The sequence below is a fragment of the Muscardinus avellanarius genome (genome assembly GCF_963383645.1).
Source record: "Muscardinus avellanarius genome assembly, chromosome: 19".
NCBI lineage: Eukaryota > Metazoa > Chordata > Mammalia > Rodentia > Gliridae > Muscardinus > Muscardinus avellanarius.
In genome coordinates, this window is record NC_137805.1 from 46,912,605 (window position 1) to 46,939,566 (window position 26,962).

Here is a 26,962-nt window from a genome sequence, read left to right on the forward strand (position 1 = left end):
CAGGTACAGCTGAGGAGGGAAGAAAAACACCCAGACCCAGGAGAGGGTCCTTCATGGAGTCTTGCCCCAGTGCAGGGAAAGGGAATCTTTTATTGAAGGCAAAAGACACTCGGCATGAAGTCCCAAGGCCCTGTGCAAAAGGCGGCCTCGCGCCTGGGGCGCTGACTGTGCACGGCATTGTTTGCCAGTGGCTGGATCCTTTCTCTGGAGGTGGAGAAGCTTGGAGAGATCTGTCGTGGAGACTGAAGGGACTCAGGGCCAGCGACTATGTCCAGGCCAAGCTCTCTGGGGCTGGCTCTGGCTTCTTCTGACAACATCTCTGCCTCTGTCTCTCATGCGCTCAGCACCAGAAGGTCCTGTGAGGGCAGAAGAGAGAAGTGCGTGAGCAGCTGGGCTGTCCTGCCCGGGGATGGCCCGTGCCCGCAGGCAGTGCTGAGCCACGGTGCGGTAGGCGTGTGGGCCTGGGTGACCCGGCTGCCAGGATTTTGCCCTGTGTGAGGGACTTGGGTAGGACTTTGCCACATCTCCTTCTCCACCCCCACCTCGCACCCTCAATTAAGAGAATTGGCTTGAGTTCCACTCTGCAGTCTTCCAAAACGCACTTCCCATAATTTAAAAAATTCATATAATCATAATGTGCCAGTAAATAACATAGGAAAATTCTACAACAAAATAAATAATAAAAGTAACATCTCAAAGAACAAAGTAGATATCCTTGAGTCTGTACTGATAGAAATAAATAAATAAATGAGCAGGACACATCTCTTCCCTGCAGAAGAATCTCAACTGATAAACATAAAGGAATTCTAGAAAATCACCGCAAGTCAAACACAGCACTAGTAATTGTTTCAGGCGGGAGCCATTGAAAGCCAAGGTCGCTGGGAGAAGGCACAGCGAGAAACGCACACTGGACAGCTATATGGTTTCAGATTATCTCCCCAGGAGATATTTATTAGTGACAAAGGGTACCCAGAGCAAATGGGGAATCGCGAGGAAGGTGTTAACGCTGGTGGCAACGAGCGTGTGCCAGGCCCGTTCCTGTGTCCTGGCCCTTCGTCTAAATGAGTGGTAATAAGTGATAACAGTAATAAAACGTGGTCCCTTGATTTCTCACTGCAAACTCCACCAATGGTCGTTGTTGTTCTCATCATTAGATGGGGGACTGAGGCCCTGCATCGGCGCCCCTGCCCACGCTGCCCAGCCCGGCGCCGTCACCTCCCTGGCCTGACCCTCTAGCATGGTGGGGCTGCTCCCCGGGCGATGGGCACTGCTGCCACCAGCTGAGGCGGGGTAGAGGCCCACTCGTTCCATTGCTGGGTGCACGTTCCAAGAACTAAACCCTGAATCCACAAACTCTTAGGTATTAAGATGCTCCCCGCAGTGCTCTCTATGATAGTGTTTATACTAGCGATGCTGACCAACCCCTGGGCGCTTGTCACACACAGGGCCTGTCAGGGCCAGAGTCTCACTTTATCCTAAAAGTAGGCCCATGTGAGTCGCCTCTTTTTATTTTTTACTTATTTTTTTTTGTGTGTGTGTGTGGGGGGGGGTCTGGGGATGGAACCCAGAGGAATCTGACCTCCGAGCTACACCCCCTGCCCTATTTTTTATTCTTTATTTTGAAACAGGGTCTCACTGCATTGCAGAGTGCCTCCCTAAGCAGCTGAGGCTGTCCGCAAACTGCGATCCTCCAGTCTCAGCCTCCCGAATGCTGGGATTACAAGCATGTGCCACCACGCCCAGCTGAGTCGCCTCTTCTTAAGAGGAGAAAGCTGAGGCTCAGAGAAGTTAAGTTGCTTGCCCAGGGTCACACAGCTGAAACTAGCAGAGTCAGGATTTGAACCCAGGCTGTTGGCTCCCAAACCCTCACTCTTTAGATTCAGTGCTCTGCTGACGCCCTGTCAAAGCCATGTTTGAAAAGAAAACTCGAGAAAGATCAGAATGAAAACAGAAGAAAAAAAATGTCCTAAGGATCATTTCTGGGTTGCATATATATCTAGGAGGATTCACAGGTGCTGGTTCAACTTTTTTCTATATTTTCCAAATTTGAGATGCTGAGTACATGTGGCTTTTGTAGTGACAACAAGAACCCTTTTGTTTTAATTTCAAGGCATCTGCCATCATTGCAAGTAGCTAATTCCTTGAGGAATGTTTGCTCAAAGTCTTGTGTTCCCCCTGAGCTGGGGAGCTTTGCAAGGGCCAAGACTATACTTGTTCACTACTATATTCTGGCACCTCGCAAAGTGTCTGGCACACAGTAGGTGCTCAGCAAATGACATCACACTTCCTCTTTGGACATGCCTGCTCTGAGCCTCAGCTGTCCCATCTGGACGGCAGGGCAATGACATCTGCAGTGAAGACTCACTGGGTTGTGGGTGTAAAACTTTCCTTTAAGGATTTTTTCTTTTTCAGTAGGAGATACTGGGGATGGAAGCCAGGGGCATTCTATCTCTTAACTATATTCCCAACCTTTTTTTATTTTCTCATTTTGAAACAGAGTCTTACTAAGTTGCTGAGGCTGGCTGTCCTCGAACCTCCAATCCTCCTATCTCAGCCTCCTTCCTATAAGGGTGTGTGTGTGTGTGTGTGTGTGTGTGTGTGTGTGTGTTAAGTGTGTTACTAAAGTTTGAACCCACGGGTATTCTACTTCTGAGCCCTATTTTTGGTTTGGCAACAGGGTTCACTAAGTTGCTGAGGCTGGCTTCGAACCTACAATCCACCAGCTTCAGCTTCCCCAGGGCTGGAAAAGAGGTCACTCCTCTATGGCTTTTCAACAGCCCTGTTCCTTGTTGCCACAGGCCTCACTCCACTTTGAGGGAGTGCCCCGCCCCTTCTCTTCCTATGGCCCGCCCCTTCTCTTCTTTTCCCAGCTGTCACCTGACCTTTTGCCATGTCTAATGTTAAACACAAAGGGCAGAGAGAGGAACCAGAATGGATCTTCCCTTACCTCCAGGACATCAATGTCTGCGTTGCTGAAGTCGATGTTGAGAATTTTGGGAAGAGGGACACCAGAACCTAGCACAGCTGAAAAATAAATTTCAAAAATGGTCAGCACGGCTGCCTCACTGGATATGCGAACAGACTGGTCGTTTCTTTGTGCCTCTAGCCAAAGCACAGACCCTGGTTCATCTGAGCCTCTCCTGGGACTAGGTTCTGATGTCACCTGCTCTGCAAGCATTCTTCTTTTTTTGGGGTGGTGGTACTGGGGTTCCTGGAAGCCCTTCTACCTCCGGGCTACACTCCCAGACCTATTTTTACATTTTTATTTGGAAACAGGGTCTCCTAAGCCAGCCTGCGCGGCTGGCTTCGAACCTGCGTGATTCTCCTGTCTCTGCCTCCCAAGCGCGGGGATTACAAGCGTGCGCCACCATGCCCGGCTGCAAGCAGTCTTCAGCCTCAGGCAACCAGCACACCCACCCCAGCCCGAACTCCTCCACTAGAGAAAACACAAAATATCCATTCTCTGCGCGTCTGCCATCGGGGTGGGCTCCGTGCAGGCCGCAGAGCAGCAGCAGTCAGGACAGATGTGGAAGGAATGGAAAGACACATGGACGCCCAACAAATGACCGCTGCAGGCTTTGGAGCCTGCTTTTAGATTGACAGAGCCTGAGTAGAATTCCTGACAATGTTCTAGAAAGAAAGAAGGGAAAATATAGCAAAGGGGGGAGGGAGGGAGTAATGGAAGGTTGGGGGGCGCAGATTAAGTGAGGGTAGTAGACTTCTTCACCCCAGCAGGGCTTGTCAGAGAGCCAGGGACACTGCATCTACCCTCAGCATCTCCCAGTCGTGCGTGTCATAGAACCCTTTTCTCAGAGTATTTTGTGGGCTATGTTTTATCGAACTCAACTTGAGAGTCAAGCATTTAGTCAATTTCTCACTTTTGAAAGTGACAAATTGCATTTCAGTGAGATGAAAGGCTTCCTCCACGTGCACACCAGCCCGGTCTCGGGCCTCAGGGTCTCGTCCCCAGGTCAGCCAGCCCAGATCCTGACCCCAGTCGCCCTCGCAGGGGAGTGTCTCCTGCTTTGGGACCAGCTCTTTCCCTGATGTCAACACATGGCCTCCTCTGATGATGGGTCTCCAAATAAGGGTATGTTTGACATCGGTGTCTCTCTATTGGCTCTTTCTTTCTCCCTTTTATTTTTAAAATATATTTACTGTGTGTGTGTGTGTGTGTGTGTGTGTGTGTGTGTGTGTGTCTTTTGCTGGAGGACTTTCTACCTCTGAGCTACACCCTCAGCCCTATTTCATTTTAATTTTTATTTTAGAACAGGGTCATGCTAAGTTGCTGACAGCCTCACTAAGTTGCTGAGGCTGGCCTTGAACCTGTGATCCTCCTGTTTCAGCCTCCCAAGTACTGAGATTATAGGCATGTGCTACCATGCCTGGCTGAAGACTGGCAAATTCTTTTATGAGAGCCTGGAGGTGACATCTGGAGCTGCTGTTGTAGGTGGCGTCTGTTGAAACATGTCAGCCCTCTCCGTCCTCCCTCTGGTGAAGCAGGAGTGGGGAGAGGGGGTTTGGGGCTGAGGTCCCCGGTCAGAATAGGCTCCCAGCCTCCAGGTGACAAACAGCGTCCCAGTCACATTCTTCAGACACTCAGTCTGTTCTATTTATGAAGTGGGACATGAAAATCTCACTGACAACACAGCAGCCCAGGGAACAGATTCTGTCTGGGTTAGGAGGTTGGAGACACTGGTGAGGACAATTTTAGCTTTAGCTGCACTAACTAAACTTTCTATAATAAGAATATTCATATAGTCCCTGTGTGGTTAAAAACATCACATTTAAAAAGAAGTCAGTAAGCCAGACACGGTGGTACACTCACTCCTGTAATCCCAGTTTTTGGAAGGCTGAAACAGGAGGATCGTAGGTTCAAGGCCTTCAGCAATTTAGCAAGACTCTCAGTAACCTAGGTGAAGCCTTATTTCAAAACAACAACAACAAAAAAAAAATTTTAAGGGGCTGTATGTATAGTTTGGAGGCAGAATCCCTCTCTGAGTTCAATCCCCAGTATAAGAAAGAAAGAAGAAAGAAAGAAAGAAAGAAAGAAAGAAAGAAAGAAAGAAAGAGAGAAAGAAAGAAAGAAAGAAAGAAAGAAAGAAAGAATGAATCTTGGCCATATTAAAAAAAAAAGACAAAGCCAGGCTTGGTGGCACATGTTTGTAATCCCAGCATTTGGGAGGCTGAGACAGGAGGTTCACAGTTCGAGGGCAGCTTCAGCTAGTGAGACCCTTTGCAACTCAGTGAGACCCTGTTTCAAAATAAAAAATAAAAAAAAAGGGCTGGGGATGTAGCTCAGAAGTAGACTGCCCCTGGATTCCATCTCCAGTATAATATATATATGTATGTGTATATATATATATATATATATATATATATATATATATATGTTTAAAATTTTGGTTCTGGGATACTGGGAATTGAACCCAGGGGCATTCTACATCTGAACTACACACCCAGACCTTTTTAGTTTGAACAGGATTTCCCTAATTTACCATACACTGGTCTCAAACCTATGATCCTCCTGTCTCAGCCTCCCAAGTATTGGGATTACAGGTGTGCGCCACCATGGCAGGCTTGTTCTAAACTTGCTAAAATTTGCATATATATAATTTTCATAAGAAATCAGAAAAACAAAGCAGTCGGCTAAGCAAGAAAGAAGTAAATAAGTAAGCCAGTGGACCCCTGGGGGACAACATTATATTGTACCCCATAAATATACACAATGATTATTTGTTAACTAGAATAAATCTTAAAAATTAATTAATTTTTTAAAAACCCCAAGAACATTTGCTTCAATGAGCTTCGAAGGAAGTCCTCAGAAACACTTCTGAGATACTATGGCTGTACATCGTACAGGCTCAACAGACCGGTAGTCACTGCGCCCCTATGCCACAGACACTGAGGAGATACAGGCATCCATCTCACCATTCATTGCGGGCAGAAATGCCAGGTCAAATATCTTCTCGACCAGCACCTCCATGAGGCCCACCTGCAGGTAAAAGATGAGGACTGAGCCCAGGCAGGGGGCTCCCCTTCTCCAAAGGGCCCCTGAGACCTGTCCCTGTGGTCCATAATGAAGAACCAGAGCTGGTTTGGAATGGTTCAGGAGTTCTGGCAAGCAGAGCCCATGGGACAGACCGCTTAGCTGCCAGCTCCATGGGCACCTGGTCTACGTGCTCACTGCACAGGTAAGAGGCAAGCCCTGGTCCAAAACCCCAGGGAGGCAAGGACCAAGGGAGGCCTTGCTCTTCCCTGGTGGGGGAACTCAAGTATGGCAGAGACCAGAGCCTGTCCTGAGGACACGATGTCATCGGGGAAGCCCTTGAGCCCTGTAGCCAACACCCTAGGGTCCTGTCCAGCTCAGCCTAGGCAGACTCCTTCGCCTCCGACCCTCGGCTTCCCTGGCTGTAAAATGGGTCAGTTTGCAAGGATGTGGTGGGGATCATGGGCAGGGCAGGCAGCACCCTGCCTCAAGGATCCAGGAGTCACACGGTTATCTGTGGATTTAACCAACTGCATGTCAAAAATATTTGAAAATAAAATTTCATCTGTACTTAATATGTACAAACTATTTTTGTCATTACACCCTCAGTAATACAGTATAATAACCATAGTCTTGTATCACTTAGCAACTGAGAACCATGTCACTCACTGGGCATTTTGTTTCTTGAACATCATAGACTGCTTGGTGAGCTAAGATGGATGCAGTGTCACCAGGAGATGTAATCAGACCATCATGGTATATGTGGTTTGTCAAGGACCAAAATGTCCTTATGTGGCACAAATGTATTTATATAACATCTGCATAGCATTGGGTATCACAAGGAATCTTGAGATAATTCAGAGTATACAGGACGATGTCAGTAGGTTCTATGCAAATACTACACTATCGTATATATAGGACTTGAGCATCCAAGGACTTTGGTGCCTAAGGAGGTCCTGGCACCAGTCCCTGTGGATAACGAGAGACCACTGTATAGTGCCCCTTAGTTCTCTGAACCTTGGCTTCCATATCTCAAAATGAGAATGCCTAGTCCTTAGCTCATAGTGCTTCTGTGAAGATCAAACGTGAGCCCCTTACATTAAATCCTTGTCACAGAGATCTGTGTGCCAAGCGTGGGACTCACTGCCCTCTGCAGCCTCGTACTGACTGTCACCTGGACAGATGGCTTCACTTCCGTCCTGACTTTAGCTTCCTTATTTGGAAAACATGGCTACTAACAGTACCTAAGTCATAAGAGTGTTGTGAAGATTAAATGAGACAAGGGTGTGCGTGCGTGCATGCGTGCATGTGTGTGTGTTACTGGGGATTCAACCCCAAACTCAGTGGCCTCCTAACTCCAGGAGGAAGGGACGTGGCTGCCCCCACAGCCGCCTCACCCTGAAGTAGAGGGATATGGGACCCTGGGAACCGTTACAACAGCACAGCTGGCCAGGTAGCAGGAGCTGTGGGTTTGCATCTGCCCCTCATTCACTATGTGGGCCTCAGTTTCTCCATCTGTAAAACGAGGCCTGGGGGCACCAATGTCAACCTTTTAGAATTCACAACCTGGCCGAGCCCAGCCAGCTTCACAAGGATTCCATTCCCAGGAGATTTGGGGGCTCCATTCCCAGGGGAGCACGTCCTGGGGCCTGAGTGTGGTACTTACATCAAAGTTGCCCACATTTGAGGTTCTGAGGTTGAGGCTGGCCCTGCAGATAAAGAAAATAGCCCATTAAAGACGCTCTCATTTTGACTGACTCTCCGAAGCCCTCCACCATATCCTCTGAAAGCCCCTTGTCCTGGGCAGTTAGTGGGAACAATGCTGGTCCCCTTATACTGAGCAGTAATCATGTGCCAGGCATGACGCTAAGGGCTTTACCCACCAGGTAGGCAAGGCTCAATCATATCATGGCTTTGCTGCCCACTGTCTGTGTAACTTTAGCTGGGTGCTTCCCCCCGGGCCCTAGTGAGTTGCCCCTACGACTAAACGGGGTTCATGTAAAGCTCTTAGAGCATGTGTGATGCTTAGCCAGTGCCCTGCGGACAATGACTGTCACCACCTCGCTCACAGTGACCCTGTGAAGAGGTGACCTGAGGCTCCAGGTAAGTTGTCATGGCCACAGAGAGAGGGAGGGACACCCTGTACTCATGCCATGAGCTTGTGCTCTTAGCAACTGTGCTATTCTCAGAAGGAGGCCTGTGCATGCAGCCTTCTGGTTTTCATGCACAGCCCTCTCTCATACCTCTCCACTCCACAATACTGAACTTCTTTCCTCTCTGCAAAGTTTGCAAACACCATTCAGCCTGATGGTCCTCACATGGCAGCACCTTCTTCTCATCTGGGCATCAGGCTGAATGTCGCCACCTCCTAAATTCTTGGATGGATCTGACTGGTACCATCTTAAGAGTATCGCCCTTGTTAGGCTTAATAAAGTATATGTTGTACCAAGAAAAACATCCAATGACTTCGGCACATGTTGAAAATTTATATATGATCTCATTAATCTTGATATTAATCTAATAATAATTTAGCTTAATTGCCTGGTACATAAAATATATCCAATAAATAATAGTTATTAAGTTTATGACTCTTACAGAGTATGGACTATTATCCTTGTTTTCAGATGAGGAAACTGAGCCTCAGAGGGGAAGTCACTCGGCAGGCATCAAGGCAGTCAGTGGTTCAACAGCTAGTTCCTAGTCACATCAGGACTTAAGCCCACATTGCTGGACTCCAAAGCCAGTGCTTGCAACCATTCAATGCAGCAGCTCACATCGACCTGGCTCCCAGCCTCTCTCTGTACTTGCTGTATAGTCCCAAGTAAGTAAATCCATGTCTCTAAGCCCTAATTTTCTCATCTTTAAAATTCAAGATTCAGCTAGGCTTTGGCACATGCTTGTAATCCTAGTACTTGGGAGGCTGGGAGAAGAGGATCACAGGTTCAAAACCAAACTCTGCAACTTAGGGAGGCTCTCGGTAACCTACTGAGACCGGGTTTCCAAGTGAGAAATAAAAAATTGGTCTGGGGGGTGTATCTTGGAGGTAGAATACCTCTGGATTTAATCCTTAATACCAAAAAAAGGAACAATAATATCCTTGATATTGCAAACCCATAGGCAGGTCCACACAAAGGACCCAGAACATCGGAACAGAGCCTAGATCACCATCATCGCCCACACCATGGTTATCATCACCGCCATGGTTGTTGGCAGTACGCCTTCTGTTCCGTTTATGGCTTCACCACCCTGGCTGGCCCCCACCAGTGCTGTTGACAGACACACTGACCATTTTTGCCTTCAGAGTCTTTTGGACTGACACGCCCTGATAGTTGCACAGGAGACTGCTAGTCCCTTTGTGAGTCAGCCGGGCCATAGCAGCACCAAACACGCCTTTCTGAGGAGTAGGAGCCCATGGCAGCAAAGCCCCTTACTTGTCCAGCTTGGCATCGATCATGAGTTTGTCCCCTTCCACAGAAAATGATGTCAAAAGGTCTGTGTCCTGGAGAGAAGGAGGACACGGGAGAATGAAACAGCTCTCCATCCTGCTGGCCGCACTCACCAGGGCTCCCTGCGTGCAGGTGTAGCCCACTGCCTCCTTGACCTTGAGCATAGCGTCTCGCTCCCTGAGGCCTTCGCCCTGCCTCTGTTAATAAGCATGAGACTCACGATAATACTCGCCATATTAGGTCTCGCCTCCTCTGGAGGGAAGGAGTTGTGAATAATAAATGGCCAACATTAACTGTTGTTTGCAAAGAAGTTACAGCAAGAGCTGAATGAACATTTCCCAGGAAGTCGAATGTCACGGATCTTTGGTTGCCATGTTTCCTAAGATGCCCCAGAGAAGGGAAGGGGGTGGTTCGCACCTCTGAAACTTGCTTTAGCTGAGCCATTGCAGATGGGACTGGGTATCATCACTGCCAATCATAACTGTCTGCCCCTAGGAGAGGGCATGAAAGGCCCAGAAGCTTTACAGTACATCAGGTACTCTCTGAGCATCTTGTTAATTTCCTGCCACCATCCCTATATAGTAGAGGAAAAACCAGGCCCAGAGACAGGGAGTGACTTGCCCATGCTCACACAGCTGGAACCCTATCCTCTGGCTCCAAAGCTGGGCAAGTAGTCACTATGGCAGGGACTGGGAATCTGAAGGGGACTGGGAGCTTCAGGAGACCATGTGGTTCCGTCTGGAGGCCCAGCCGCAGGCCACCTGCACCCTAGAAACTTACCACATCAAGGAGGCAGATGGTGGTCTCAACATCGTTGGGCTGGGAGACCATGACCTCAGCGGTGGCGAACACCTGCACCAGGGCCTTGTCCTTCTGCAGCGTCACCGATGGTGGCCGTGGCACCTGGATCCTGATGGTGAGTGGCCGGGACTCAGGGTACTGCTGGAACACCTGTGGACAGGCGCAGGGCCCTAAGGATTCAGAGATCCCTGGTGGTTGTCAGCCACTCTCTAGATGTAGAAACAAGTCTCCACTGAGTGTCTGAAGACCCAGGCAAAGCCACCGGCCCTCTGTGGAGTCGGGGCGAGGGCTGTCTCCTCCCAGCTCTCTCATAGGTGAGAACAGACAGGGCTGCGGAGCCTGAGGCTCAGGGCCCGACGTCTACAGATGCTCAAAGCTGGCACTGAGAAGAGTAGGGTCTCCCGAGAGTGCTGGACCAGAGGCTGAGCAGTCTTAACTTCATTCTGTTGTCACAACTTGTGGTGATGATTTTCCTCCAGGTCACAGGTAGGAACACTGAGGCCCAGAGGGAAAGGTCAAGCAAGCTGTCCAGGGCCAACAGGAAAGCTGACTCTGGCCCGGGGTGATGTGACTCAGAGCCCCGGTCCTTTGCCCCCCTTCCTAGAACAGGAACCGGGGTGGGAGAGTTCCAAAGCAAGGCACTGCCTGCCTGGGATTGCTGGGTCTTGCCTTGGGAGGGACTTGAGCCTATTTACTGCAGATTGAGACTCCAAAGCTAATTTGCTAAAGAGACACTTTATCAAATGACTAGTTTGTCATATATTAAAAAATTGGTTTACAAAAAAATAATTTTATGGGATACCATCTATCTATCATCTATATTTTGTGTGGTACTGGGGATAGAACCCAGGGTCATTCTACCTCTGAGATACACCCTCAGGCCTTTTTTTTTTTCGGTACTGGGGATAGAACCCAAGGACATTCTACTTCCTAGCTATACCCCCAGCCCTACTTTTTATTATTTATTTTGAAACAGGGGCTCACTGATTTGCAAAGGGCCTTACTAAGTAGCAGAAGCTGTCTGCAAACCACAATTCTCCTGTCACAGCCTCCCAAGTGCTAGGATTACACGTATGCGCCACCATGTCCAGCTTAGCTCTATTTTTTTTTTTTTAGTGGTACTGGGGTTCCTGGAAGCCCTTCTACCTCTGGGCTACACTCCCAGACCTATTTTATATTTTTGAAACAGGGTCTCTTACACCAGCGCGGCTGGCATCGAACCTGCGCGATCCTCCTGTCTCCGCCTCCCAAGCGCGAGGATTACAAGCGTGCGCCACCACGCCCGGCTAGCTCTATTTTTTTTTTAATAGGGTCTGCTGAAGACTTCACTAAGTTGCTGAGGCTGGCCACAAACTTTCAATCCTCCTGTCTCAGCCTCCAAAATGCTGGGATTACCAGCGTGTTCCACCACGCCTGGCTTACAAATTGGTTTTTGATAGGGAGATTATTCAGAACGATTCCCTGGGCCTGGTGTCCCAACCTCCTACCCAACTTGAACACACAGTCTCCAGGAATTAGCAGTGCCTCCCAAGTCACACTGTCCCCCACAGCAGCTAGGCCCTGGGGTGCCTGCCCCAGTGCTTATCAAGCCCCTCCCAGTGACCGTGCCCCAGCTGGGTCTCCACATGTCCCCGTATCCAGATTGCACCCCTTGCAGCCAACCTGAAGCCATGTCAAGGCCTGAGACCTGGCTCTAGCCCAGCTGTCTATAGACAAACAGACCTCTCTCTGAAAACTGGGGTGCTTATCCTCTGGTCCCGGATAATTATAAGGATAATTATAGCAAATTAAAGAATTGATTTCAAAAGCTGTGAACACAGTGTGCACAGGAAGTGACCCAGTGATGAGGGTCCACCTGCCTCCAGAGCTGCAGCAGCTCAGGACACTGAAGAACAGGGCTTTGCCATCCTGCTTCCAACCACACGGGGGCGACAGTGGCTTCGCTGAGTTTGATCTCTCTGGACAGCTCCTCTCCGGCCTCCTTTAAATTTCACCCAGAACCTTAACATTTAACAAATACCTGCTCTGTGCCTGGTTCCAGCTGAGGGCCATTTGCCTATGGTAACGTGGCCGAGATGCACTGAACTCAGTTTGTCATCTCCAGAGATCTGGCTCTTCCCCTAAGCTCCCACACCCCACGCGCGCCTGCCCTGTGCACCACGCCCTTGCTCTCGCGGAGAACCTGAACCTGCGGGCAGGCGTTAGCATGCATCTTTGGACAAATGAAGAAAAATGGGCTCAGAGATGTTAAGACTCTTGTCCAAAGTCACAAAGCAATGGAGGGGCTAGGCCGGGGTTGGATCTAAACAGATTGGCCTGCACCAGGGCTCAGGACCTTCTCACCTCCCTCCCCACGGGGCCTGGCCCTGCGTCTGCACTGCGCTGGAGCAGGGCAGGTTAGAGCCACCCCAGCTCCTGAGCCTCTTCCTCCACCCGGGGCCGGGAGGCTGCAGACACACACGCGCCCTGCGTACCTTGGGAATCAGGGCTCCCAGCGTGGACGTGGTGAGTGGAGGAAGCTCTTCAAACTGCAGGACAAGGACAAGGGGTGTGTGAGTCCAGAGGCGACGGGGACACACAGGAGCTGCTAATACAGAGACTAGACTCCCGCGCACGCAGGGAAGCCAGAGGAGGCAGATCCCCTTCCTAGTGAGCCCTTGGGGGGCCTGCCTACCCAGCGGTGGCCACCGCTCCGGCCACATGGCGCGTTCATGGCTAAGTGGACAGGGCAGCCACTTTAGTGCACCACAGGCCTGACCCAAGGAAGAGGAGGCAAGACCCAAATCTTTCATCTCTAAAAATGGAATTCAAGCAGGGGAGAATCATCTGGGCCATTTGCATAACCCGTGTCTGCTGAGCCCAAGGCTTCTGCCATGTTCCTCAGGCACCTGCTCTTTTATTACTTCATGTTTTTATTTATGTATCTATTGGTAGTGGGGCATTCTACCTCCAAGCTATACTCCCAGTCTTTTTATTTTGAAATAGAGTCTTGCTAAGTTGCTGAGGCTGGCCTCAAATCTGCAATCCTCCTGGCTCAGGCCTCCCATGTACCGGATTACATGTGTGTACCACCATACTCAGCTCATATTTTCCTTTAAACTGATTTACTTTTTCCTATAAATTGACCTAGATAATAAAAGAAGAAAGAAAGAAAGAAAGAAAGAAAGAAAGCCAGTACCACTTGGCAGAAAGCAAAGAAACCAAAGACCAATGCAGTAAATGTGCAGCCAGGCTGTGATGTGTGCCGTCTGTGGAGGGCTCTGGCCACAGACCCTCTGTGGTCTGTTTTCTCTTGGTTAAAGAAAGGGCAATTAAAACTGCAAGGCCTATATACTGGTACTAAATGAAGACTTTCCTCTCAATGGGATCAACATCGACATAATTTGTATTTGTTTTGGAGAACACCTTGTTCTTAGGAGAAATACAGTAGAGTTCATGGAGCAAAATTTCATGATATCTCAAACTCCAGTTGTTCAACAGATAGGATAGATAGATGATAGATAGATAAATAGATAAGGTAGATAGATGATAGATAGATAGATAGATAGATAGATAGATAGATAGATAGATGTGTGGGTGGGCGGGTAGAAGAATGGGTGGGCTGGTGGATGGATGAATGGATGGATGGATGGATGGATGGATGGATGGATGGATGGAAGGATGGGAGACTAGATGGATGGATATATGCAAATGTGATAAACTATTAATCAGTGAATGTGGGTGATGGACATATGAACATATACTATTTTGCAGCTATTCTGAAGGCTTAATTTTTTTCAAGAGAGTTTGAAGTGGTACACACTTCAGGTGTTTTTTTACATATTTTAATTAGTTATGAATAAATATTTATAAAATGGAAAGAATTTAAGCATTATACCGTCCTTTAAAAAAAAAAAAAGACTGAAAGATGAAAAAGGACTTGAATGGGGAGCACACTCCCATCACCGGGTCCACCTCCCAACATACATCTGTGAGCTGAGACGAGCCACAGGGCAGACGGTCCACAGCTCTCACTTTGGGGCAACTTTCCTGAGGCCGTGGGGACTAGGAGGATCTGGGGAGCCGGGGCCCGCTCACCTGGCCGCCATGACTCACCATGCCGTCAGTGATGTCGATGTCCAGCGCCCTCTCCTTCTGCATCAGGGTCAGCACCGAGCCCAGGAAGTTGGCAGAGAGGGCCAGCTGGGAGTTGGTGTTGTCGCCCATGGGGGGCAGTTCCGGCATCATGGGCCTGGGATTCACAGCTGGCCGCCCCAGCGGGTAGTCGATGAGCTCTCCTCCCGCCTCTCCAACCAGAGTCTGCAGGAGCAGAGAGGAATCCCTGCCACACCTGAGCACCCCTTCACGGCCACTTGCCAAGACCCGAGTCCTCTCCAAGGCCTTCCGTGCTCTGTGTCCGCCCCAGGGCATCTCTGACCTCACCTCCACCCCTCTGCCCCTCAGCTGCCCTCTGCAGCAGCCACCAGGGCTTGCCAGGCCTGCAGCCACCCTCCAGCCCCACAGGCTGCTCCCTCCCCGCTCTCCTCTTGTGTCCAAGTCACCTCCTCCAGGAAGCTCGGCCTGCCCTACATCTGCCTCTTGGAGACAAGGCCACCTCCCCTGGCCAAAGTCCAGCACTCACGTTGAGGTCCAGCTCTAGGAACTCCCCGGTCACCAGGGGAAGGCTGGAGAAGGTGTACTGGACGCTCCCCAGTATCCCCAGAGGAATCAGAGCTGCGGGCAGAGGTGAAGGTCAGGGGGCGATCTCCTCTCCACCCACCTAGAGACCTCACCACCATGCCCAAGGCGGGCCCTGGGAGTGGGGCCAAGGCTCCAGCTCCAGGCACAAAGACAGAGATGTTTTGGGTTCAAACCCCAGTGGGATGTTTGGGGCAAGAGGAAAGGCTCTCCTCCCCCCGTTGGCAGTGCCTCCAGGCTGGGCCCTGAGCAGCTGTTAGCAGACTTGGCCACATGGAACAAACCAGGAAGGACTTACAGTCCACGAGACCCAGCTGGTCGTTGACGAGACCCAGCACAACGTCCACAATGGGGCAGAGCTGTGGGGGAAGATGTCATGGCATTCTGTGACATGGTGGGGAGCAGAGACGGAGTGCCCCGCGCCCACACCACAGCCCGTGAGAGATGCCGCCACAACTCCCAACTCAGAGAGGGGAGCCAGCTTCAGAGAGGGCGCAGCTAGCTCGAGCTGGGTGGAACCCGGAGCCACGGGAGGCCCACACCGTCCCACACCCACTGCACATCCGTCCCTCCATCTTCCACAGGGGCCTGTCCAGACCCCCAAGAACGTGCCCAGCACCTGGCTCCCTCCATTCCCTGCACCACCATGTGTCCCTGAGGGGGACAGTGGCCCTGGGAAGCCCACTCCCCTTTGGTTGCTTTCTTACCAAGTCAGGGAGGACGTTGGCCAGGACTCTGTTTACTAAGTTGTCCACGAGGTTGGGCAGAAGCCTAAAGAGACAGGGTGAGGTGAAAAGCAGATACCCAGCCCTGCAGGGGTTGGCACAGGGGCCGCGCCCAGGCTCGGGCAGTGAGAACCTGTAGGCTCTGGACCACTGTACTGGAAATACAGAAGACATTCACCTGGACCTGACTGGACAGGCCGCCAGAAAACAGCTTGGCCATCCATCCATTCATTCATTCATTCAAGGGCAAAAGCCACTCAAGCTCCCCAGCAGCCTGGGCCGGGCTGGAGGGCTCCTGAGTTTTAGCTGCAAAGCTCCTTCCCTTCTACCCACATGCCATCTACAGGGCAATCTGCCCAGCTCCGCACAACCTTCCTGAGGGCAAATGAACACACTGCTTTGTCCAAGCACACACTGCAGTGTCTAGACCATACTAGGTGCTCAACAAATAACTGCGGAAGGAGAGAAGGAGAAATAGTGGGCAATAAAATATGCTCTCATGGCCCACACTAATGGACCAGTTATTGGTGGGAAAAGAATTAGAAGCCGTGATCCATTTCACAGACGAGGAAATGGAAGTGCAAAGAAATGGCCCAGAGCAAGTTCTAAGAGCGCCACTCAGCTCTTCACCAGCCCTCCCAGCCAGGAGGAGCAGACTCCAGTGCACAGACAAGGTCTGTGGATAGATACAGCACACGCAGGTGGACAGACTCAGCGCCGTGCTGGTGTTTGTCTCCAGGGGCCCTGCAGTGCCAAGGAGATGAGGGAAATATGCCCACCCCAGTGCAAAAGCGTCTGACGGACCCACCCCTTAAAGCCGTCCCTACGAGCCAGCGTGGTGGCCATGCCCGAAACCCCAGCACTTGGGAGGCTGAGACTGGAGGATCGCAGGTCTGCAGCCAGCCCCAGCAGCTTACTGAGGCTCTCGGCAATCTAGCAAGACCCTGTTTCCAAACAAAATAAAATAGGGCCCTGGGAAATTATCCGACAGATACATTGGGTCATGTCTGAAAAGACGTCTGTAGAAATTACTCATCCTCAGCCGGGCGTGGTGGCGCACGCTTGTAATCCCCACGCTTGGGAGGCGGAGACAGGAGGATCGCACAGGTTCGAAGCCAGCCGCGCTGGCTTAAGAGACCCTGTTTCCAAATAAAAATATAAAAATAGGTCTGGGCGTGTAGCCCGGAGGTAGAAGGGCTTCCAGGAACCCCAGTACCACCAAAAAAAAAGAAGTTCCTCATCGTCTGAGCAGTAGATCAGACGCACTGAAATGCCCGCAGAGGGGGCTGGGCGGGCAGACGATGGGATAATATGAAGCTCTAAGACTCTACAGCGAGGACGCACTGATGCGTGGACTCACGCGCTCTCCTGGCAGAGTAACTGAGGGAAGCAAAGTGTTGGGGGTGTGGGGTGCGCCTCTAATCCCAGTGCTCAGGGGGTCACCACAGGAGAACTGCAGGCTCATAGGCTGCCAGTGTCAGCAACTTAGCAAGACCCTGTTGTTTTTTTTTTCTTTTTAAAAAAAAGAAAAGTAAAAAATAGGGCTGGGGTGCAGCTCAGAGGTAGAATGCTCCTAGGTTTAATCCCCAGCACCACAAAAAAAGAAAAGAAAAGTGCAAAATGGCACTTAGAGAGGGGGGTAGGAAATGAAATCTACAGTCACATTTAAACAAAGAAGTTGAAAGGAGAATCGGAACCAAAGAACCATGGTGGCTCAGTGGGAAAGGATGAGACCTTTTCTCTCAAAAGTATTTTTGACCCATGTATTGTCAAATGTGTTTCTTAAGCCAGGTGTGGCGGCACACATTTGTAATCCTAGTACTTGGGAGGCTAAGACAGGAGGATCACAGTTTTGAGGACAGCCTCAGCAAGTAGTGAGACGCTCATCAAACTGTGAGACCCTGTTTCAAAATAAAAATAGGGATGTGGATGTAACTTGGAGGTGGAATGCCCCTGGGTTCAATCACCGGTAAACACACACACACACACACACACACACACACACACACACACACAATTTTTCTTTTTGTGTGTGTGGTACCATGGAATGAACCCAGGGGCATTCTACCTCTGAGCTCCACCCCCAGCCCTATTTTTTATTCTTTATTTTGAAACAGGTCTCACTACATTATGGAAGGCCTAAGTAGCTGAGGCTGGCCGCGAGCCTGTGACCCTCCTATCTCAGCCTCCCAAGTATAGGATTAGAAGCATGTGCCACCATAACCGGCTCCTCTTAGACTTTAAAATTTACATTTTCATTAAGAAATACATTCTTTGAACCGGATATGGTGGCTCATGCTTGTAATCCCAGTAGTTGGGAGGCTGTTTGAGACCAGCCTCAGCTACTTAGTGAGGCCCTCCGCAACTTAGTGAGACCCTGTTCCAAAATAAAGAATAAAAAATAGAGCTGGGGGTGTAGCTCAGAAGTAGAATGCCCCTGGGTTCTATCCCCAGTACTTAAAAAAAAAGTCTGGAAAGTTACTATGTTTTGGACCTGAGGGTCTGATTTCCTCTGCCTCATTCTATCCTAGAGCAGAAACAAAGACTCAGAGAAGCCCACGTGAGTCAGAGTGTGGAGTTCAAGTTACGTGATGAGTTTTTCTACTCCTGGAGTGTAGACAAGACGAGAGCAGAGACCCCGGCCGAGGAATTGGTAAGCAGGAGGAAGAAGGGGCGGACCTGGCCACAGAGGCTGGAGGAGGGTCTCTCAGTGAGAGTGGGGTGACTCTGCTCCACACATCCTCAGTACGCCCTCATCCAAGACCGCCACCCGGGGACAGCGTGTTGGCCAGTACACCGACACTTAAAACCTCACTGGACCGAGGGTGGGATCATGGTCACTTTGTGGGAAAGGTAAAATAGAAAAAGAAAAAAAAAATGTCGCCTTCTGACCACAGCACTTTGGACTGTCAGTTGAGAAATGTCTCCATAGGCTGGGACTCCAGAGGACCATAACCCCCGATATGGCATGGATTCCTAAACTTACGGCTTTGCTTTGCTATCTCAGTTCCCAAGGGGAAAGACTTTTTCTTGTCTGCAGTGAAGACGCAGGAGTCCAGAGTAGGCAACAGAATTGCTCAAAGTCAACAGCAAGGTACAGGGGAGCTGAGACGTGGACCCCACCGACTCCTTGATCCGTGTGGATCACGGTCTTCTCAACACCGGAGCTGTGCCCTGACTGCTCTCCTGGCTGCAGAAGCCCACATTTGAAGTCCACTTTGAAGGTCAAAGGCACAGCGCTGAGTTCCCTTCAAGCCAGAGCCAGGCCAGGCCAGGGACAGTAGAGAGGATGGCTGGGCTGAGGCCGGCCGCTTCGCTGCCCAGGCCGGGGGAAGGGGTGTAGGGCCATTTTGTTTGCTCAAGGCAAACTGCTGCGGCACCACAAGGCAGGTGCCGCTGGACTCACCCTCGCAGCAGCTTGACTTTGATGCCCCCCAGGAGGGTGTCACAGCGCTCGATGACCAGCCGCGGATAGCCTGTGCGGTCCATGGTCAGCCGGACCTTGGCAGTGATGTTCACCTCCACTGCGATGTCCAGAAAGCCAATGAGACTGGAGGAGACCACGGTGTCAGCGGCAATGAGTCGCAGCCCGGCGCCAGCCTGTGCCTCAGGCCTCGGCCCTGGCCGCTCCTGTCCTGTTAACGTCCCCTGCTTATCTCTGGGAGTCCCAGGACAGGAGGCGTCCCTGGTCCCTCAAGGCACCTAGACAAATCTCTATTCTCCAAGCCTATGAAAGCTGCCAACACTGGAACAGGGGTCCGTATCAATCCTGGTTTTTAAGGTGACCATGCAGTCACCTGGTGGCAGGCATGACTGCACCCCATGGGGATGGCCAATGCTAAGTCCAGCTCTGAGGCCTCCACTTGGCGGACACTGTCCCCAGAGGTCTCCTGTCTGTGGCCACAGCCTGGGAAAGGAGGCGGTCTCCTTCCAGGCCATGGCAACACTAAGGCTTAGCCCTTAGAGAGGCTGCGCCTACTCCAGCCTCCCAGACCTGGGCCGCCATGATGGCTGTCTTCACAGCTAGCAAAGACCACAGGGAGGCTCTGTGTTGGAACCCAGGGCTTTCTAGTCTTCCTGCTGTGGCCGCGGAGCCCAGGCCAGGAAGGGAAAGTGGCTTGCCCCGGCTCTTCCAGGAGGACAGTGTCAGGGCCCCTGGGGCCGAGGGCACACACCTCTTCCCGTTGATGGCCACACGCGTGTACAAGCTCAGGTAGACACCCACACCGGGCAGGAGCCGCACAGACACGCGAGGGAGCGTCAGCTCCACGATGCGCAGCCTGCATGGGGAGAGAGCAGTGAAGTCGCCCATGGTGACCGCCGCCCTGGGGAGCATCCTCCCTGTTGACCCCTCCTGACTCTAAAGAGACCAGGCCTCAAGGACAGAACATGGAAAACACAGATGGTGGGTCAGGGAAAGCCGTGACCCATAATCCTGCTGCCCAGAGGCTGCTCTTGCCATTTCGGCAAACCTTCCATGCCAAGGTGCCCCCATTGTGCTCATTCTGGTCCTGTGAACTCCCTCCCGCTGCCCTCCCTGGAGACAGGCACGTGCCTGCTCTGGACTAACTCCTGGTCTGTCCGCAGTGTTACCAGAGCTCTACAGATTGGTTGAATTAAATGACTATTAGGAGGAGCCTGGGCATGGTTGGAATTATAATGTACATGAAATTACCATATATAATATGCTATATATGGAATATTAACTTGAAATCCTTGGGCTTTTCCCATTTATATTACTATGACCATTCTACAGATGAGGAAATGGATGCTCAGAAAGATGAAAGAAATAGCTCCACGTCACAGGCCATAGTCACAGGTAGAGCTGTGTAACTTGAGACTCTCAGACCTCGGGTCCAGGGCCAGGCCCCAGAGACCCACGCTCCCCAGCTCCAGCCTGCTCGCAGCCCCTGGGGCCCGCACGGGGACGGGGCCTCCTCACCCGGTGATGCCTTGAACGGTGCTAAGGATGCCGCCCTCGCCGAGCACTCCCAGCACGCCGCCTCCTCCGAGGAGTCCTCCGTCACCCAGGAGACCACCTCCACCGAGAAGGCCGCCTTGGCCTGAAAGGATGCCATCGGCCGCCAGCATGCCCCCGGTGCCCAGGAGCCCTCCCGGGCCCAGCGCTCCTGTAGCTACGCCAGCTGGGATTTCTCCAGGCCGCAGCTCCCGGCGAAACCTGCGCCCGGGCGCCGCGCCCTCAGCCGACCGGTACCGCGAGTAGCCCCTGTAGCCGCCGGAAGCGCTCTCGGCAGCGCGGTAGTCCTCCTTCCGGAGGTCCCTGATGCTCCCGTCTGATTCCAGGATCTCGCCGTAGCGGTATTTGCCTCCCAGCTGGGCGGTGTTGTCGTTGGTCTCAATGAGACCGTATTTGTAATTACCACCGAGCTGTTTGCCGTTGGTATATTTGGGGGGACGCTCCCGGACATGGAAGTCATTGTAGGGAACGCCACCGACACCTCGGGGGAATTCAGCGCGTCTGTAGTCATCATAGCGATGTCGGCCACCGCCCAGAAGACTGCCTCCACCCAGCAGCCCACCACCAGTGCCCCCCAGCAGCCCCCCATGACTGCTGCTACTGCCCCCCAGCAGCCCCCCATGACTGCTGCTACTGCCCCCCAGCAGCCCACCACCAGTGCCCCCCAGCAGCCCCCCATGACTGCTGCTACTGCCCCCCAGCAGCCCACCACCAGTGCCCCCCAGCAGCCCCCCATGACTGCTGCTACTGCCCCCCAGCAGCCCACCACCAGTGCCCCCCAGCAGCCCACCACCAGTGCCCCCCAGCAGCCCACCACCACTGCTGCTACTGCCCCCCAGGAGCCCACCACCAGTGCCCCCCAGCAGCCCCCCACCACTGCTGCCACTGCCCCCCAGTAAGCCTCCACCCAACAAGTCACCGCCACCCCCTCCACTCCCACCACCAAGCAGGCCCCCCAAAAGACCACCTCCTCCACCACCTCCGCCTCCGCTGCCACCAAGCAGCCCCCCCAGGAAGGGCCCGCCACCATCGCCACCGGCTTTACCCACGGGCACCTCTCTCAGGGCCGAGTGGAGAGCATCGCTCTGCTGCAGTGTCCCCGAGATGGCTGCGGGGAGCAAAGGTGTGGGTCAGTCCCTCCTGCCCTCCCTCCTCCAGCCCCCGCTCCCAGGCAGGCCCCTGCGGGGCAGGAAGACCCCTGCAGGCGCGGCCAGCCTGCCCCGGCTTCTCCCTGGCCCATTCAGCCTTTGGTAGAGTTTCTGTCACCCTTCCTTCCAAGGGCTCTACACTCTAGAGCTTAGAAATTTCTTCCTCATGCATGATCTATTCCTGGGGAATAGTCCAGGCCAAAACAGTTGCCCGTTTGATGGATAAAGACACTGGCATCTGTGAGGTACTCAGAGACCAGATGGGAGGTAATCTTGTTTTTATTCTCATGGTGGGACTGTGGTGGAGGTGGGGGGTGCGTCCTAATTTGCTAGAGAAAGTGAAACCATAAAGACCTAAGAACGGAGGTAACAACGTTCCCATGTGTGCCGCTGCGGTGGCGGTGCTGGGGTCGAGCCCAGGGGCATTCTACCTCGGAGCTGCGCCGCAGCCCTTTCCATTTTGAAACAGGCTCTCACTGAGTTGCCTCACTCTTGCTAAATTGGCGAGGCTGGCCTCGAACCTGCAATCCTATCTCAACCTCCCAAGTACTGGGACTATGCCTGGCTCGGCTTCCACATTTGAGGGCCTTCTGTGCACCGGAAACTGTGCTGACTTCAAAAGGCCAATTCATTGCGGGTCCTTGGAGACAGGGATAATTACACCTGTTTTTCAGTGGGAAGGCTGAGGCTCAGTGCGCCCAAGTTATGGATTTAAGGTTATATGATCTGGATTTGAAGCCTAGGAAAGCTGGCTTTGGGGCCCAGGGTCTTAGTCACTACCCTGGATTGCCTCAAGAGGATGGGGACGAAGTCCCAGCCTGGGCCTGGCACATAATATGTGCCCAGGAAATGGCAACTGAAAGAAGGGGAAATGAAGGCCCAAAGAGGAGAAGCTGCACAGCCACTAGATGTGGAATCTGCTGGCCAGCGGAGGGCCCTCGGGCACCCCACCGGCCATGCCCCTCACCTTCAGGCTGGACTCACCGTTGCTCAGCACGTCTTTGGTAACCCTGAGGACTGTGTTTGTCTCTTGGCGGACGCCACACACAACGGCCAGGAACAGAGAGGCCACACACCACGCCGTCCACATGCTGGCGCTGCTCCCTGCTGGGGAGACGACGTATGTGTGGCTGTGGCCTGAGTCACCACCCAGGACACCAGCAGAGCTGGGCGCCCTCAGCCAAGACTCCTATCCAAACCCTGAGCGCCAGCGACAGGGGACAGTGGGCACCGTCACACGGCAGAGCAGGGTGCAGATTCCTCGTGCCACTTCTTGAACTTTTCACACTGAAATGAGTCTGGTGGCACACAGCAGCTCCATTAGACAAACTGTTCCAGAGCACAGATGTCTGATTATCTCCCAAGACGAAATTCACAAACTGAGCTGCAGGCAGAAGGGTGATGGGAATTCCAACCAACACAGCAAACTAGTAGTAGTGGCTCTGGGGAAGTCTCTGCAGCATGTACCCATGTATCCACCCCCATCCACATATCCACCCCATCCGTGTATCCACCCCCATTTATGTATCCACCCCATCCACATATCCACCCCCCCATCCATGTGTCCACCCCATCCACGTATCCACCCCATCCACGTAGCCACCCCTATCTATGTATCCACCCCCATCCACTATCCACCCCATCCACTATCCACCCCATCCACGTATCCACCCCCATCCACGTATCCACCCCCATCCATGTATCCACCCCATCCACGTATCCACCCCATCCGTGTATCCACCCCCATTCGTGTACCCACCCCCTATTCATGTATTCACCCCCCATCCATCTATTCATCTCCCATCCGTTTATCCACTCATCCATCAGCTCAATCAGCTCAACTCATCCTCCCCCTCCTATTCATCCATCCATCTGTCCACCACCCATCTTTCCATCAATCCATCACCCAGTTGTCAAGCCAGTCATATACCCATCCATCTGTCCATCCATCTTTCCTTCAGTCCAATCACTCATCAGCATGTTCACCTATCCACCCTCCATACCTCGGGCCAGCCAGCAGCACCACCCTTCCCGCCTCTACGTTTCTATTCCATGTGGTTAAGATCAAGGACACGCTCAGAGCTATCTGGTTCCAACCTTAGACAAAAAAAAGACTTTACCCTTTTGAACCTTTACTTCCTAATTATGAGTGCATCGCATCTTGTATATAACAGACACTCAGCACACCACAGATATTGGTACTGTTTGGGGACTGTGATTTTAGACCCTCAAGAATTTGGCAGGAAATATTATGAGACTGGAGAGGTTGAGCCCACACCTCCCGGCGAGCTGACGACCTCCAAGCACACTGTCTGGCCCCCATGCCCTCCCGCTTCCCCACTCCACCTTCGCAGGCCACTGAGCCTCAGCTTAGGTACAGCCTCTCATCTGGGCCACATGAACTGGTTGGTCTCAGCCCTCTCCACTTACATTCTCTTCTCTTTTTCTTGTCTATTTCTCTTGAATTTCGAAAAGCCTCCAAGCGCTCCACTCCTCCCTGCTCGCAGGAGAGTTCTGGAGGTGCTCTTAATGCCAGAACACGGAGGACTCACATGTTCAAGAATTGTTTTTCTGGCTCCTTCTCATCTCAACCCTGCTATGCTATCTATTCAAACACAGCTGGGAAGCTGGGCGCCAGTGGAGGACTGACATGACTCGGGCCTTTTTGCTGATCCTTTTGAGGTTCTCTTGACTAAGCCCATGTTGCAGGCAAGATACCTCAACAGGATTCACTGGGCCTCTTCCTCACCACACCGCCCCTGCTGGCCTAGCCATGGGTTAGGGACAGACCTCCTCCTTACCCCCAGGAGGTCCCAGTGGCTCAGTCCTGAGAGGTCCAGTCCGCAGGCCCTCTGCTTGAGCTGAGTCTGGCCACAGGTCAGCCTTATATAGCAGCTGCTATATAAGCCTGAACCTGGACTCGAGGGGAGAACACGGCGTAATTATAAAGAGATCAGAATTACGAGAAACCGGAATTCAGATTTTCTCTGCAAATTGAACATTGAGCCCCAAACCACAAGGGCTTGTGGTTTGTGGCTAATTCCAAGAGGTGAGCTCAGCCCCGGAAGACATTGCCTGAGCTGGGGTTTATCAGCCCTGGTCTGGGCGCATTCCTGGAGACCCCAGCTAGGCCTCCAGATGAATGCTTCTGGATTCTAGCTTCAAGGTAGACACTTCCCATTCGGATGGCCGAGGCGCAGGCTAGAGCTTCTCACACCTGGATTCCACATTAGATGCTGCAGGTTCAAACCCTGCTCAACCCCCAACTCGCTGGGTGCCCTCCAGTCAACCTCTTCCTCTCTGAGCCTCACAATATTTCCATCTGTTAGATATAAGAGCCGGGTGTGGTGGTGCACGCTGGTAATCCCAGCATTCAGGAGGCTGATATGGGAGGATCCAGGTTCACAGACAGCCTCAGCTACTTAGTGAGGCTCTTTGCAACTAGTGAGACCCTGTGTCAAAATAAAGAACAAAAAATAGGGCTGGAGGTATAGCTTGGAGGTAGAATGCCCCTGAGTTTTATCCTCAGTACTGTAAAAATAAATAAATAAATAAATAAATAAATAAATAAATAGATAGATAAATAGATAAGTAGATATGAGACCTGCCTCACAGGGCTGATTGAAGGACTAGGGGAGATGAAGATGGACCAGGTCCTCAGCCTTGGGGCCAGGGCTCAGGTGGGGTGTTTTGGACCTACCAAAGGCTTTTCTCAAATAATTCATCATAAAATCTCACCCAGCAAAGCTAACAATTGTACAGAGGACATCCATACACAAGTCAGCCCACACCCACTGTTTACATCTACCCTTCAATTCTCTTCTGTTTGCTTGTCCCATATTAATCTATCTGTCCAGAGTCCATCTGTTATTCTTTCATGCATCTCAAAGTGAGGTGCAGATATCTGCAGGCCACAAGCTTCAGTGTGCGTGCTGTTAGGAGTCTTTTCTTTTGGTATAAAATTTCTGTATGGTGCCATAGAGAGACCTTAAGTGGTCATCTGCAGAGTTTTGGCAATTTTATGTAGCCATATAGCCCACACTTCTCTCACCCAGAAAGTTTCCTCCCACCTGTCCCCAGTCAATCGCCGCTCCCCTCAAAGCACAAACCTCACCCTCCAAGACTCCCCTGTATACCCCAGGCTCCCTGGGCCCTGAGTCCCTAGATCATTCCTTCTCTCCCCCACCCTGGAGCGCCACCTTCTGGCCTTTGCACAAGTAATCCTTGCCTTCTAGGAGGCCCTGCACAATGCTTCTAACAGCCATTACCCTTCCTCTAGACCATACATGCATCCCTGGACCAAATACCCAGTGTCCTTGCTCCAGGAAAACTAGGTGTGTAACCTTCCTGGGCAAGCACAGGAACAAATGCTAGGAGCATGTGAATGAATGAATAAATGAATGAATGAATGAATGAATGAATCATTTTTACCACACTGGACCAGGACATCTCCTAGTCTCCTTGGTTCCCACTCCCCACCATGGTACAGGCCCTACAACCATGTGTAATAGCTGCCAATTCCTCAATGTGTAATCAGTGCCATCTACATCATGTGTAACCAGTGCCATCTCCTCATGTGTAATCAGTGCCATCTCCTCCAAGTGTAATCAGTGCCATCTCCTCATGTGTAATCAATGCTATGTGTAATCAGTGCCATCTCATGTGTAATCAGTGCCATCTACTCCAAGTGTAATCAGTGCCTTCTCATCATGTGTAATCAGTGCCATCTCCTCATGTGAAACCAGTGCCATCTCCTCATGTGTAATCAGTGCCATCTCCTCCAAGTGTAATCAGTGCCTTCTCATCATGTGTAATCAATGCTATGTGTAATCAGTGCCATCTCCTCATGTGTAATCAATGCCATCTCCTCATGTGTAATCAGTGCCATCTCCTCATGTGAAACCAGTGCCATCTCCTCATGTGTAATCAGTGCTATCTCATGTGTAACCAGTGCCATCTCCTCATGTGTAACCAGTGCCATCTCCTCATGTGTAATCAATGCCATCTCCTACATGTGAAACCAGTGCCATCTCCTCATGTGTAATCAGTGCCATCTCCTCATGTGTAATCAGTGCCATCTCCTCATGTGTAATCAATGCCATCTCCTCATGTGTAATCAATGCCATCTCCTACATGTGAAACCAGTGCCATCTCCTCATGTGTAATCAGTGCCATCTCCTCCAAGTGTAATCAGTGCC

The 26,962-nt window shown here is 51.6% G+C and overlaps 1 protein-coding gene across 1 annotated transcript; it reads right to left on the reverse strand.

Annotated features, from left to right (window-relative positions):
- Positions 1–332: 332 nt before the first annotated feature.
- BPIFB4 (BPI fold containing family B member 4) lies at positions 333–22,854 on the reverse strand (the record flags this gene model as incomplete). Its single annotated transcript, XM_080716288.1, has 16 exons — positions 333–356; positions 2,948–3,024; positions 5,932–5,995; positions 7,656–7,698; positions 9,421–9,488; positions 10,216–10,386; positions 12,711–12,764; positions 14,332–14,535; positions 14,858–14,949; positions 15,212–15,272; positions 15,621–15,684; positions 19,045–19,188; positions 19,814–19,918; positions 20,581–21,097; positions 21,662–21,724; positions 22,749–22,854. The coding sequence occupies 16 exons, from the start codon at positions 22,852–22,854 to the stop codon at positions 333–335; spliced, it is 1,857 nt and encodes a 618-aa protein (XP_080572414.1).
- Positions 22,855–26,962: the final 4,108 nt, after the last annotated feature.